The following is a 12,330-nucleotide window of genomic DNA, read 5'->3' as shown; positions in this document are numbered from 1 at the left end:
TGTGTGATCTGCCTCTCGGCTTCCTTTCTAATCTCATTTCTGATTTGAATATTCATTACACACTCCTTTCTCTTCACACTAGCCTCATTGCTGTTCCTCAAACACTTTAAATACCCCAACATCACAATCTTTAAAATAATTGATATTTCCTCTGCCTTGAAAATTTGTCTCTTCAGTAGTTTCCTGGCTTACTCTCATTCCTTCAGATGACTACTTAAATGTCACCTCCTAAGAAAGAGACCTTTCCCGAAACACTAGAAGTATTTTCCCATCACTCTCCAGCTTCTTTTCTTCTTTATTTTTCTTAATGGCATTTTTTCCCCACCTAACATCACTTTTATATAACCCTTTGCTTATTTTCTGCTGGGTAGAGAGCTCTGTGAAATCAAACAGGATTTTGTTTTATTCCCTACGGTATCTCTTCTAAAACAGTTCCTGGAATAAAGGCAGGACTTAGTGAATATTTGTTAGATAAATGGAAGAATGAGTTAAATATGGTCGTAAACCTTTTTTCTTTACATAGATTTGATTATGTGGAATTGAGGGCAGATCAATATAGATGAAGATGATAATCAGCAGTAGTATTTCCGGTGAACATTTAAGATCCGAACTTGGTATATAAAAGCTCCCTCTTGTCCCCTTTCTTTCCTATGTACATCCACTGCCTTTAGATCAAGCTTAAGATTTTTAGTCTGGCACTCACGGCCTTTTAAGATCCTATCTTACCTTTACAGCCTATGCTGCAGTCATATTGAGTACTTATAGTTTCCCTAATATGTCTCTTGCAGATGTTTCTTGCAGCATCTTTTACATTTTGTCACTTATTTTTTCATGGATCTCTTCTCACAGTGCATACACTCTTCAAAGGAAGGGACCTGGCAAATTTTTGTAATTCCGGGACCTAATATAGTTCTTGGCATTTCATACACAGTCAGAAAATGTTTATTGAATGTAAAAGATGGTTTTGCCTTCAAGTCAGAGACTAGTGGGAACTTGAAAAGGTTGGATCCGGACCAATAAATTGGTGAAAGCAGTTTCATCCTTTCAGCGAGCTTGGAATGGCTGTGTTTAGGAACAGATAGTGTTGAAGAGTGCACAATATTAGAATATTCTAATTTTTAGCAAAATCATACTGGATAAGGAGGGATGGCATATAACACAGTTGAATCAGCACACTTAACTAGGAAAAATAGCTTAAGTGGGACGAAGGGTTATTGGACAGGTGTTATTTAGAAAGAAGCTGAGCCACTCCACAGTGGACAGATCGTAGGAGGATTAGTCCTATTTTTAGTCTATGAGAATTGTGCAAGGTGGCGATCCTGCTCATTATGAGGAAGTAACACAAGAGGGAGAATTCAGGGATGCGATGGCACATTCATGTTCTTGCTCATGCTACCTTGCACTTATCAACAGTGTGAGTGTTAATGGTTAGCTTAGTCTTAACCTGACTGCTTTTAGTTCAGCGGGAAAGAATGCTATGAAAAATTTATTGTATCTGTAAAGGGTGTGAAGGAGGAAATGGCTCTATTTGTTTTATATATTTGTCATCCTTAGTTGATGGTTTACATTTTCTATGCTGATTTGTGAGTGACCATTATAGTTGGATCTGTGAACATGTTCTATATAATTTTAGTAATTTGGTATAAAAATGTGAACATCATAGAGTCAAGTAGGCTATAGGATTTTAAAAGTTAAAAACTTTTTTTTCTAAACCAGGTTTGTTACAGAAAGAGAAAATGGCGATTGAAGCATTTCAGATTTGCTGCCTTCTCCTGCCACCTGAAAATCGGAGAAAGTTACAGCTGTTGATGAAGATGATGGCAAGGATCTGTTTAAATAAGGAGATGCCACCACTCTGTGATGGTTTTGGCACCCGAACACTGGTGGGTTAATTTGTAACATCTAACATGTCTTGATTTTTGGAATAAAATACACCCAAGTAAAGTTTACTAGCTTGGCAACCTGAGGAAGATACACATAACAGACTTTGCTTAAAGAGCTATGGCTTAGAATCCACCCAGACTGGTATTGTGCTTTTGATCTTTGTGTCTTAAAGAACATAATGAAAAGTAAAGAGTAGGGGTAGACTCTGAATGTAGAGATACCTGCTGCAGCCTGCCTGCTGTCAGCACAGAGAGAAGAAGGAAGGGTGGACAGAAAGGATAAGTGGTCTCTCAAGAAAACGTTCTCTCCTCCAGGTCAAAAGGGGGTTGCGAGCCTTTGTTACTATAACCAGTAGGTGAGATGCAGCATATATAAATAGATTAAAGAGGGAAGAAGTAAAATGTTGTATGGAACCAGACAACTTAGAAGGAGAGAGAGAACTTGTATCTCCCGGGGTACAACTCAAGGGTTCACGAGCGAGGATATTTCTTAAAATATTCTCAATTTTGCTTAAAAAACATATGCTAATTTTGAATTCTAGTATGTGTTTAAAAGCAGGTTTATATTTAGAATTATTTGCTAACAAAATTTCTTAATTTTCCTCAAAAAAAGTCTTGGAATAAAATTGTTGCTTCATTGGGAGCATCTCCTGGGCTTCTGTCTCCTGGTGCATCCTTGTGGACTTCGGGGGTTCCACTTGCCCAGTTTTGGAAGTATGGAGTAAGATCAGGGAGCACTCAGTGCCCAGTGGAGTGATTCTTGACATATTTTTGGTGGGGAGGGATGGAGGAGGTTGATGAGTAGGGAAGCTGATCGAGCCTTTTGAAAAGCTGAAGAAAATTTTGCACCTATTTCCCAGAAGAATGCATGTGTAAAGTTTTGCATACAATTTCAAGGCATTTGTGGCTTCCCTGGGGTCTATAGTTTCCAGGTAAGGAATCTCTATGTATCTCTTTGTACACATAAATATGAGTGAAGATAAAGTATCATCTTCAGAGCGTAAAGTGACGTCTTAGTAAATGGAATTACATGCTTATAGGTGTTGAGGTAAGATTGTCAGCAATAAAGTTAGTAGGAAGAAAAAAAAATCATCCATCCAAAGTATAGCATTAAGAATGGAGTAGTTAATATGAATTCTATGAAAGCAGCTGCTATAATTTTTTTTTAAAATTTCTGCTTACCGTAAAGAGTCTCATCACTTAATGTACTTCTTGTAAATCTCATAATTTTCTTCAAGGGTAACTGTCAAATGTGCATACAAAACCCTAGAGAAAATAACAGTTAACCAAGAAAATATATAACAATTGAGGCATACAGACTGTACTAGTATATTTTTAAAACATCAATAATGAGAATAGGATATTATCTGACTAAATGGCTATAAAGTATACTGAATTTAAAAGTGCTACATGATCCAAGCCATGATAGTAATAATAATTTTCAGAATTTATTTAAATATGTTTGTTTAAAAGCATCTGTGAAAAGAGGTGCCTTTGAAAGCTCTTCAGACAGGCATCTCTGTGAGATGAGTCTCTGTGACATGAGATGCACATTCTGTTCATGCTGGTTGATGAGATCAGCTCATCTGAGATAATCAGGTATGGGCCATTTCTCACTGACTAGTCACATTGTTTTTTTTTTGTTTTTTTTTTTTTTTTTGCATATTATATTGCACTCAGTTCAGAGTAGGAAAAACTTATCTATGTTCACTTAAAAATACCACCCCCCACCTTTTTTTCTTTTTAGATGGTTCAGACGTTTTCCCGTTGCATCTTGTGTTCCAAGGATGACGTGGACTTGGATGAGTTATTAGCAGCTAGGCTGGTGACGTTTCTGATGGACAATTCCCAAGAGATTCTGAAAGTCCCTTTGGCCTTGCAGACCTCCATAGAAGAGCGTGTGGCGCATCTACGAAGAGTCCAGGTAAAGGAAGGGATATTCTCTGTCCTGTGAAATTGCCCGCAGAAAGTCACGTAAGCTTGGTAAGCTTCTTGGAACTTTATGTTATGAGGATTCAGTGAATTAATATTTACAAAGTGCTTATAACAGGGCTTAGTACCTAGTAAGCACTACATGTGTTTGTTATCGTTGAAAATTTGTGGACCACCCACTTAGTTTTGTTTGTCTATCAATGCTGCATTCTTTTGATTGCAGATTCCTTAAGTGAATTTGTTCAGAATCTACATGTACTTCCTGATGGAAATGATTTTCCTGTCTTGATTTATAATAGCCCTGCAACCCAGATACTATTAATATTTGTATTTTTCGGATGAGAAAGCTGCAGCAAAGAACTTAAGTAACTTGTCTAAGGTCACAGAGCCAAGATTCAAACTGATGAGATCCGTGCTCTTAACCCTCATGCCGTACTGCCTTGCTTTAAAACGTAGTGTGGTAGAATGCAGCTTTAGGGCCACGACTAGCTGGGCTACACTCCCGACTCCCCTCTTTCCCGGTTGTGTGGCTCTGGGCAAGTCCCCTAACCTCTCTGGATTTTAGTTTCAGGAAGTGTTAAAATGGGCCATACCTGCTCTGTAAAGCTGTTGTGAAGGATAGAGTACTACACTGTAAAACCCCTAGCACAAATGTCTGACATACGGCAGGTACCTTTTGAAAGGGAGTGTTATTATTGTTTTTCTTGTTATACTAAAACGATGCAAAAGACATGTAACCTATTACTATTATGTGAGCCCCAAAGTGGAGTTTGTACGTCAATCCGTGGGAGCAGAAACTTTTGGTAACAAGTCTTTTGGCAGTTCTGTTTGGCTCCTTCTGAATGAGTGGACCTCTTTTCGCTTAAGCACCTTTTGAGGTTCCACAATTAAGGACCAGTGAACTGCTACATCCCAATTATTAAAGTAAATAACTCATTTGGCTGTTTGCAGTGAGCAATTTAAAAATGAAATTAAAATTTTTGTTTTATGTCGGTAATTATTAGCCTAATACATTGAAAGAATTTGGAAAATATAAAAAATACACACCAAAACATATCAGAGTAACACCAGATATTCAGTCAGTATCATAATCTTTTAGGTGTTTTTCTGTATCTTTTCTTTCCTTCTTTCCTTCCTTCTAACTTTCTTTTACTTGACAAGAAAAAATTTTCACATCATTAAATATTCTTGATTGACACTAGAGTGACCTTTGAATTCCTGATGTGCCCTTTATTATGTTATGTAACGTGTCTCTAATTTAGCATCTGCCTTGATATCTCTCTTTCTTCATCTGTAAAATGGGATAATAATAGTTAATACCTATGTCCTTGGTTGTTTTGGCGATTGAATGGCTTGAGACATGTCAAGTGCTTAGAATAATATTTATCACATAGTAAACTCTTAATTGGTATCTGTTGTTATTATCATCATTATTGTTATATTATTCAACAATATCATTCCATAATACGGTTATGCTATAATTTATTTAAATGGTTTTCTTCTTTGGTAGGTATTTAGATTGTTTCTATTTTTTTTCCTTTTCTGTAAGCAATATAGCAGTAAATATTTTCATAGCTAGATTTTGTTGTTGTTGTTGTTGATCTATGAATGTTTTCTAAGAATAAAGTCCTAGGAAGCAGCATTCATGACCAAAGCCCATTGGTTACATATTGCCAAATTTCTCTTTAGAATGATCATCCCATTTTATATTCCCATCAGTGGTTTAAGAAAGTGTTCATTTCTTTGCACCCTTGCCTACTTTGGTTATTATCATTAACGTATATACTTCGCCATTTAAATGGGTGAAACATGTAATCTTACTGCTGTTTTACTCTCTCAGCCTTCTCCCAATATTTTTTTGAGTCAAATTGAAAAAAAAAATAAAAAATAAAAATAAAAAGATATACTTTATTGAATTTCTGCAAGGAAAAGCAATAGCAAAAACTATGTTGCTCTATATACGTGCTAGGTTTGTGTATTCACATAGCACAGGCAATGTGAATATTTATATTGCAATGCAGTATATTTATTTATATTGCAATACGATATGTATATTGCAGCAACTTATACTTGTGAACCATTGATTGTCAGTTGAAGATCAGAAAACTGAGCTATGATGATTAACAGTGACACCGAATAAAATCAGTAGCTACTCAATTGTCCAATTAAATTTTCTGTCTTAGAAGTGCTTAGTAGCATTACCCCAAAATTGTTTGTTTTAACATTTGGAGCCTATAGATTTCTGTTTTCACACAGACTTCTCAGCCCCTACATCATGTCACATTTAGGGCAGTGCTACTTGGACTGTCCTGGTGAATTGGGGGCAGTTCAGGGCTGACCCTGAGATAGATCAGTTGTGATCTAGGCATTGTTTTTTCATACCAATCTTTTATCAACCTTGTCTTCAACCCCCTTCTTCCTCTTGTGCCCTTTAGATACCTAATCATAGGTATCTAGTGTTTTTCTCATATCCTAGGTTCTGACTGTCGCCTTTTACCTTGCACTCACCCTTGATTCTGGCCCTTTCCTGCTTTTTCTTGTTTCAAATAAAAAGGAAGTTTCTGGTGTATGCCCCTTTCCTTTATGGTTCTGGTTGTCTCTCTCAGGTTGTCTCTTATTGATCTGGTAAACTGATGTTTAGGCATGGGATGTACTGAATATAATAACCCATCTTGGCAACATATTTATTTTTAACTGTGGAGTCTAGGAGAAAAACAAACTTAAACTAAACAAGTGAATGTAATAGTAGAAATTTTATCCACTGCAGAAGAACAAACAGTGCTATATTTTTGAGAAGATGAACCTCTTGGACTGAAATTAAATATTTTTAATGGATACTTATTTGTTTACAGACGTTAGTATCATCTTTCTTCTTATTTCTCCCTTCTCCCTTTGCCCTGTGCAGTGTCTGCACATTTGTTGTTTTCATCTGCTCTTATTAACATGTTTGGAAATGGTTGCAGTACTTTTCTGTAAGTGACAGCAGAGCTGAAGGGGTGCCTCTGTCCATCCCCCAGGGAGGGAGGACCGGACTCTCCAGATGAGGAAAGGAACCTGGATAGTTCACTGTATGTGTTCAGCATTATCACTGTTTTAAATTGTTTTAGTCAACATGTTCAGTTTATGTTTCAATTTTAGATCTTATTAAAAAGAGGGTACAAGGTTTTATTTATTAAAATTGTGCTTGTATTTAAAAAGGTAAAAGTCTTATTGAAAACTGGGGCTTTAAGTGGTATTTTTTTGAAGTTTTGGAAACACTTTTAGTTTTTAATATGGAGTTTTCTCCAATCAAACTGAGGAATGACATGGCATTCTGGAGATATGCTGTGTTTGATCTGAACAAATTTTTGTAATTTATTTGAAAATACACTTTTTTCTTTCACTACTAATTCTTTTGCCTCAGATAAAATACCCAGGAGCCGACATGGATATTACTGTATCTGCTCCATCATTTTGCCGTCAAATCAGTCCAGAGGAATTTGAATACCAAAGAGCATATGGCTCTCAGGAACCTCTAGCAGCTTTGTTGGAGGAAATCATAACAGATGCCAAACTCTCCAGCAAAGAGAAGAAGAAAAAACTGAAGCAGGTAAAAGGGATATTCTTTATAAGTCATTTCATCTCCTCTACTACTGTTCTTATGTTGTTTGTTTAGAATTCTCTATTTTAATAGGTGTCATATGAATCTCATCATCTGAGATAGCAGTTTTGAAAATATATTATTCATTCCATATATTATTCCAGAAGTCTCATTGATTTACACAGTTGTGGTTACTTTCCCATATCTTTATTCTCCAGCGTAGATCTTTTACCATTATTAAACTCTTCATTTATGGAACTATTCTCTCTATATTTGTCTTTTGATATGTGGCCTGATATAATTACTTTAAATTCAGAGAAGCTATCAAATGAGGACAGATTTCTTTGAAAGGCAAATCAGACTGAAATCACAAGTATAACATCTGGAATATAAAAGCCTTGAATTTTAGATAGCCAGTATGAAATTGGTTTCTCAACTCAGGCATCACTGTTAGGCATCATAGCTTAGAGTTTCAGAGAATAGTTTTTAACTCAGAATAGGTTTACTTTGACCATTCTTTAAGTATAGATCAAAGATTAAGTGAATGTTTTTATTTTTAAAGATTGAATCCTGCATAGCTTGATTCATGTTCACATCATACATACAAGGTTATACATAGAGCACCAGAGTTCTAGACTTCCAATCATATTTTTCTCAGTGATTTTGTAGAAGAGTTCAAACTTTGTAGTAAAGAACAAAGGAAAAACATGTTGCCTCTCTTTAAGCTTTTATAAAATAATATATACTAGAATATTTATTCATCCATTTGGGCAGAAGCAGGAGTTGGAGATGCAGGGAGATGGTGAAATGTAGTTGGACCACAATTTTCTTTAACTGTGTAGAACTTATTTTTAAGTCAGAGTTACTTGTGAATATTTTTAAAGTAACATCTATTTACAGTTGGCAGTGGGGGAAATTTTAAGAAATGTGTCTGAAATGAGAAGTTTATTTAGAGATTGTATTAAAGATGAATTAGATATATAAAAAATGGAATCAAATGATTTAACAAAAAAAGATTTGTGTTGAAGTCAGTTTGATGGTGACGTTTTCTTCTTTTCTGATGGAAAGCAGTAATGTTAAAACAAAACAAAATGGAAAGTATGGGATCAGAAACTCTTATTTTAAAATTAGATTGTGCAAGTTTATTGGCTCTTATCTGTTATTTTGACTCATCTTGGATTTTTTCTTTTCTTTTTTCTTTAGTTTCAGAAATCCTATCCCGAAGTCTACCAAGAACGATTTCCTACACCAGAAAGTGAAGCACTTCTGTTTCCCGAAAAACCAAAACCAAAACCACAGCTGCTAATGTGGGCACTGAAAAACCCTTTCCAACCATTTCAAAGAACTAGAAGTTTTCGGATGTAATATTTTTACAACCATTAGAGATCTCTGTTGTTTTGCATAATTGGGTGGTTAGAGAGCATGGTGGTGGAAGAAAGAAGAGCAGAAAATGTAGACTAATGAAATATAAAGATTATCTGACTTCAAAAAATTGAAGCCATTATCAGTATTTTTCTAAAACTCAGTGCTATTTTTAAAGTGTAAAAATCAGTTAAAAATTATGAGACCTATATAGTGGTAATGTTAACCTGTTTGTAATTGTTAGAAAATTTAAGGATATTTTTATTTTTTTATTTGTTCTTTTTCATGGTGTTTATAAAATAATTATGTGTGTATCCTAGTTACCAATGTCTTTGTTACAACCAAGTCTCAAAAATAGTGTATATACTTGAATGAAAGACACTGGCTACTTTTACTGTGATGCTGTTGACTTAATAGTCAATAGTGATATTTCCTGTGTAAATTCTGTTTTTAATTGTTGCACAAAGATTCCTAAATGTCCTATGTTATGATGGCTGTATCTTTTATTGCAGATTTGTTGGATACAATGACAGATTTTACTAAAGCTGGTTCCTTTATAACATATACTGGTTGGTGTTTACCTATAAGCAGAGTAAATTTTAATCTGCCTGCAGTGGTATAATTTCAGTCTTGGTTAGAGATGGAAAATTGAATGGGATAAATTCCTTTGGTCCCTTTGGACATGTGATTCTAAGTCAAACCTTTGTCGTTTCATGGAAACACAAAAGGGTTAAGTAAAATGAGACTATATTTCTTTATAAATATATTTTTCCCAGCTTCCTCATCCTTTTGAAAGTAAAGGGAATGTAAATAAATACTTTTTTTTTTTTTTTAAATATTGTACATGGTGTTTCTTTTTTGGCATTTATTTGGGTCAGTTAGAGAGCATCCTCAAATGTTAAACGTCATTGCCTTGGCCACTGTTCTCACATCAGTCACTTATTTTTATGATAAAATAAGAAGTGAGATTTTTGGCTTTTGTACTAGCCTTTAGGAGGGTGCTTTGTCCATTTCTTTTGCTTTGCTTTATGCTCCTGCAAATAGTGGTACACTTGAAGGCTTCTGAGAGCAACTACCCAAAAAGCTGGAAGTAACACTCACTAATGGGCTGGTTCTGCTCTTTGTTCTGATTTTTCCTCGTACTAGGGATCTGCCCCTATTCTTTTGTAGCAAAAATGCCTCCTACGGTTGACTCAGATTTTGTTTACTTAAAAATGGATAAAAGTATTCATATTGGTTTGGGTACCACCTTACCTTGCAAATATAAAGTAATGGGAATTTTTAGTGTTTTAGGATTTATTCTCAGACCTTGGAATTCTGTTTCAAACAAAGAATAAGTCTGCTTTCTGCTCTATTTGCTCTTCTAGGTAGAGTTTACTTTTCAGAGTCTCCTTTCCTATTGGTTATCTTTGGAAATATGTTCCTTTTCTTTCTTCCTTTTGTTCACCTTAATATTACTTTTCTTTTAAATATGACATACTTATGGAGAGATCATAAAACATCACCATCACCTAAGTGTGAAATTGATGTATGGCTAATAACAACTTTTCAAAGTGGTTGTACCAATTAACACTCCCAACAGCAGTATATAAGAGTTCGTTTTGTTTAACATCCTCACTAAAACTTACTACTGTCAGAGTTTGAATTGTCAGTGCATGGTGGGTGTATACAGTATCTCATATGGTTTTACTTTGCATTATTCACATGGTTGAAGACTATTTCCAAATATTTTTTGACTTTTTCCACTTCCGTTCATGTTTTAATATCAGCTTATTGAACTACACACACACCCACAAACAGACACTGTTGAGATTTTGATTTGGACTGTATCGAATTTATAAATCAATTTGTAGAGAATTGCTATCTTTATAGTATTAAGTCTTCTAATCCATGAACATAGTTTATACCTCCATTTATTTAGAATAAATGAGAAAAATATTTAAATTTCTCTGTAAAGATTTAGAAATCTTTTGTTAGATTTATTCCTAGGTATTATGTACATTTAAAAAATGTAAGTATTAAAATTTTCAAATGTATGTAAAGTAAAGATAATCTTACCCATTCCTAGCTTCAACAATTATTCAACTGGTAAATACCTTGATGTTTGATTCTATTGTAAATGGGGTTATTTTAAAATTTTCATTTTCTGTTTGTTGCTCATATATAGTATATAAAGCTAATTTTTATGTACTGATTTTTGTACCCAACAACCTTCTAGACTTTCTTACTCTAAATATCTAGTGTGATTCTTTTGAACTTTATACATTCACTACATGTAAACAAACAATGACAGTTTTTATTTTTCATTTCTGTGGTTGACAGTATCTAAAATGTCCCCAGTGATCTCTGCCTCGTGGTTTTTATGCCCATGTATAATCTCTCCTTGAGTGTGGGTTGGATCTAGTGACATACTTGTAACAAATTGAATATGGCAAAAATGATGGGATATCACTTCTGAGAGCAGATTTACAAAAAGACTCAGTAGGTTACAAAAAGTCTCTGGCTTCCACTTTGCTTACCCTCTCTCTCGCTCTCTCCTTGGCTTTCCCTGAGGAACGCCAGCTGCCTTGTTGTGAACTGTCCTATGGAGAGGCCCATCAGGCAAGGGACTGATGTCTCTGCCAAAAGCCAGTGAAGACATGAAGCCTGCCAACAGTTGTATGAGTGGTCTTGGAGGTGGATCTTCTGAGGCCTGCCAATAACCACATGAGTGACCTTGGAAGCAGATTCTCTCTTAGTCAAAACTTGAGATGAAGGCAGCCTTAGCTGACACCTTGATTACAGCCTGTGAGAGGTCCTAAGCCAGAGGCCTCAACTAAGCTGTGCCTGGAACCACAGAAACTATGAGATAATATTTGTTGTCTTAAGCCACTTAATTTTGGGGTAATTTGTTATGAAGTGATAGATATAATATACTTTCTAATTTTTATTTCTTCAGTCTCTCCCTCCCCCCTTTATTTTTTTATCTTTATAGAATGTCCCTATCTCTAGTAATGCATTTGTTTGCCATCTTTCTGTATTCTTACAGTTTAGTTGTGTCCCTTATAAAAATCATACAGTTGGATCATTTATTTTTTAAGAAGCCAATTTGACAATCTTTATTTTAACTAACATTTAGACAAATATTTAATAGATTCAGTCTATAACAAATCTTTATTGATGCTTTCTAACTCTTTGTCTTCATTTTCTTGCCTTTGGATTTAAAATATAATTTCATGTTTTCCACTAATCTGAAACTTAAGTACTCTTTCTAATCTCGCTGAGTCCCTAGAAATTACATCTTGCATACTAATTTATCAAAGTTGAAAGTTAATAGCTTTTACCCTCCTCACAGGTTATTCAGGGACCATAAAGCAATAAGAACACCCTCCCAGATTAGATGTTGTTGTAACATATTTTAACTTTTTTGTTTTTAAACCTCATACTCTATTGTTATTATATATAGCCCTTATTTATTAGATTTACATATTTTACCGCTTTTTCCTTCTTAAAAATACATTGCTTGTTTTTGTCTGAAAAACTTTTATTTTGCTTGTATTTTTTTAAACCGCTTTATTGGGATATAATATATTA

The 12,330-nt window shown here is 34.8% G+C and overlaps 1 protein-coding gene across 1 annotated transcript in view; it reads left to right on the top strand.

Moving 5' to 3' along the window:
- DEPDC1B (DEP domain containing 1B) overlaps positions 1-10,964 on the top strand; it is a 52,398-nt gene extending 41,434 nt beyond the window's left edge. The window contains exons 8-11 of the mRNA XM_006906046.2: positions 1,717-1,883; positions 3,631-3,807; positions 7,219-7,404; positions 8,599-10,964. Coding sequence (XP_006906108.1) covers positions 1,717-1,883; positions 3,631-3,807; positions 7,219-7,404; positions 8,599-8,760 — 692 coding nt within the window. The 3' untranslated portion in view covers positions 8,761-10,964. The remainder of the gene's footprint in view (positions 1-1,716; positions 1,884-3,630; positions 3,808-7,218; positions 7,405-8,598) is intronic.
- The last annotated feature ends 1,366 nt before the right edge of the window (positions 10,965-12,330 follow it).

This window comes from Pteropus alecto, unplaced genomic scaffold (assembly GCF_000325575.1).
Source record: "Pteropus alecto unplaced genomic scaffold, ASM32557v1 scaffold70, whole genome shotgun sequence".
Taxonomy (NCBI): domain Eukaryota; kingdom Metazoa; phylum Chordata; class Mammalia; order Chiroptera; family Pteropodidae; genus Pteropus; species Pteropus alecto.
The sequence above is the reverse complement of the archived record's forward strand: the minus strand, read 5'-3'. Positions and strand labels throughout refer to the sequence as shown.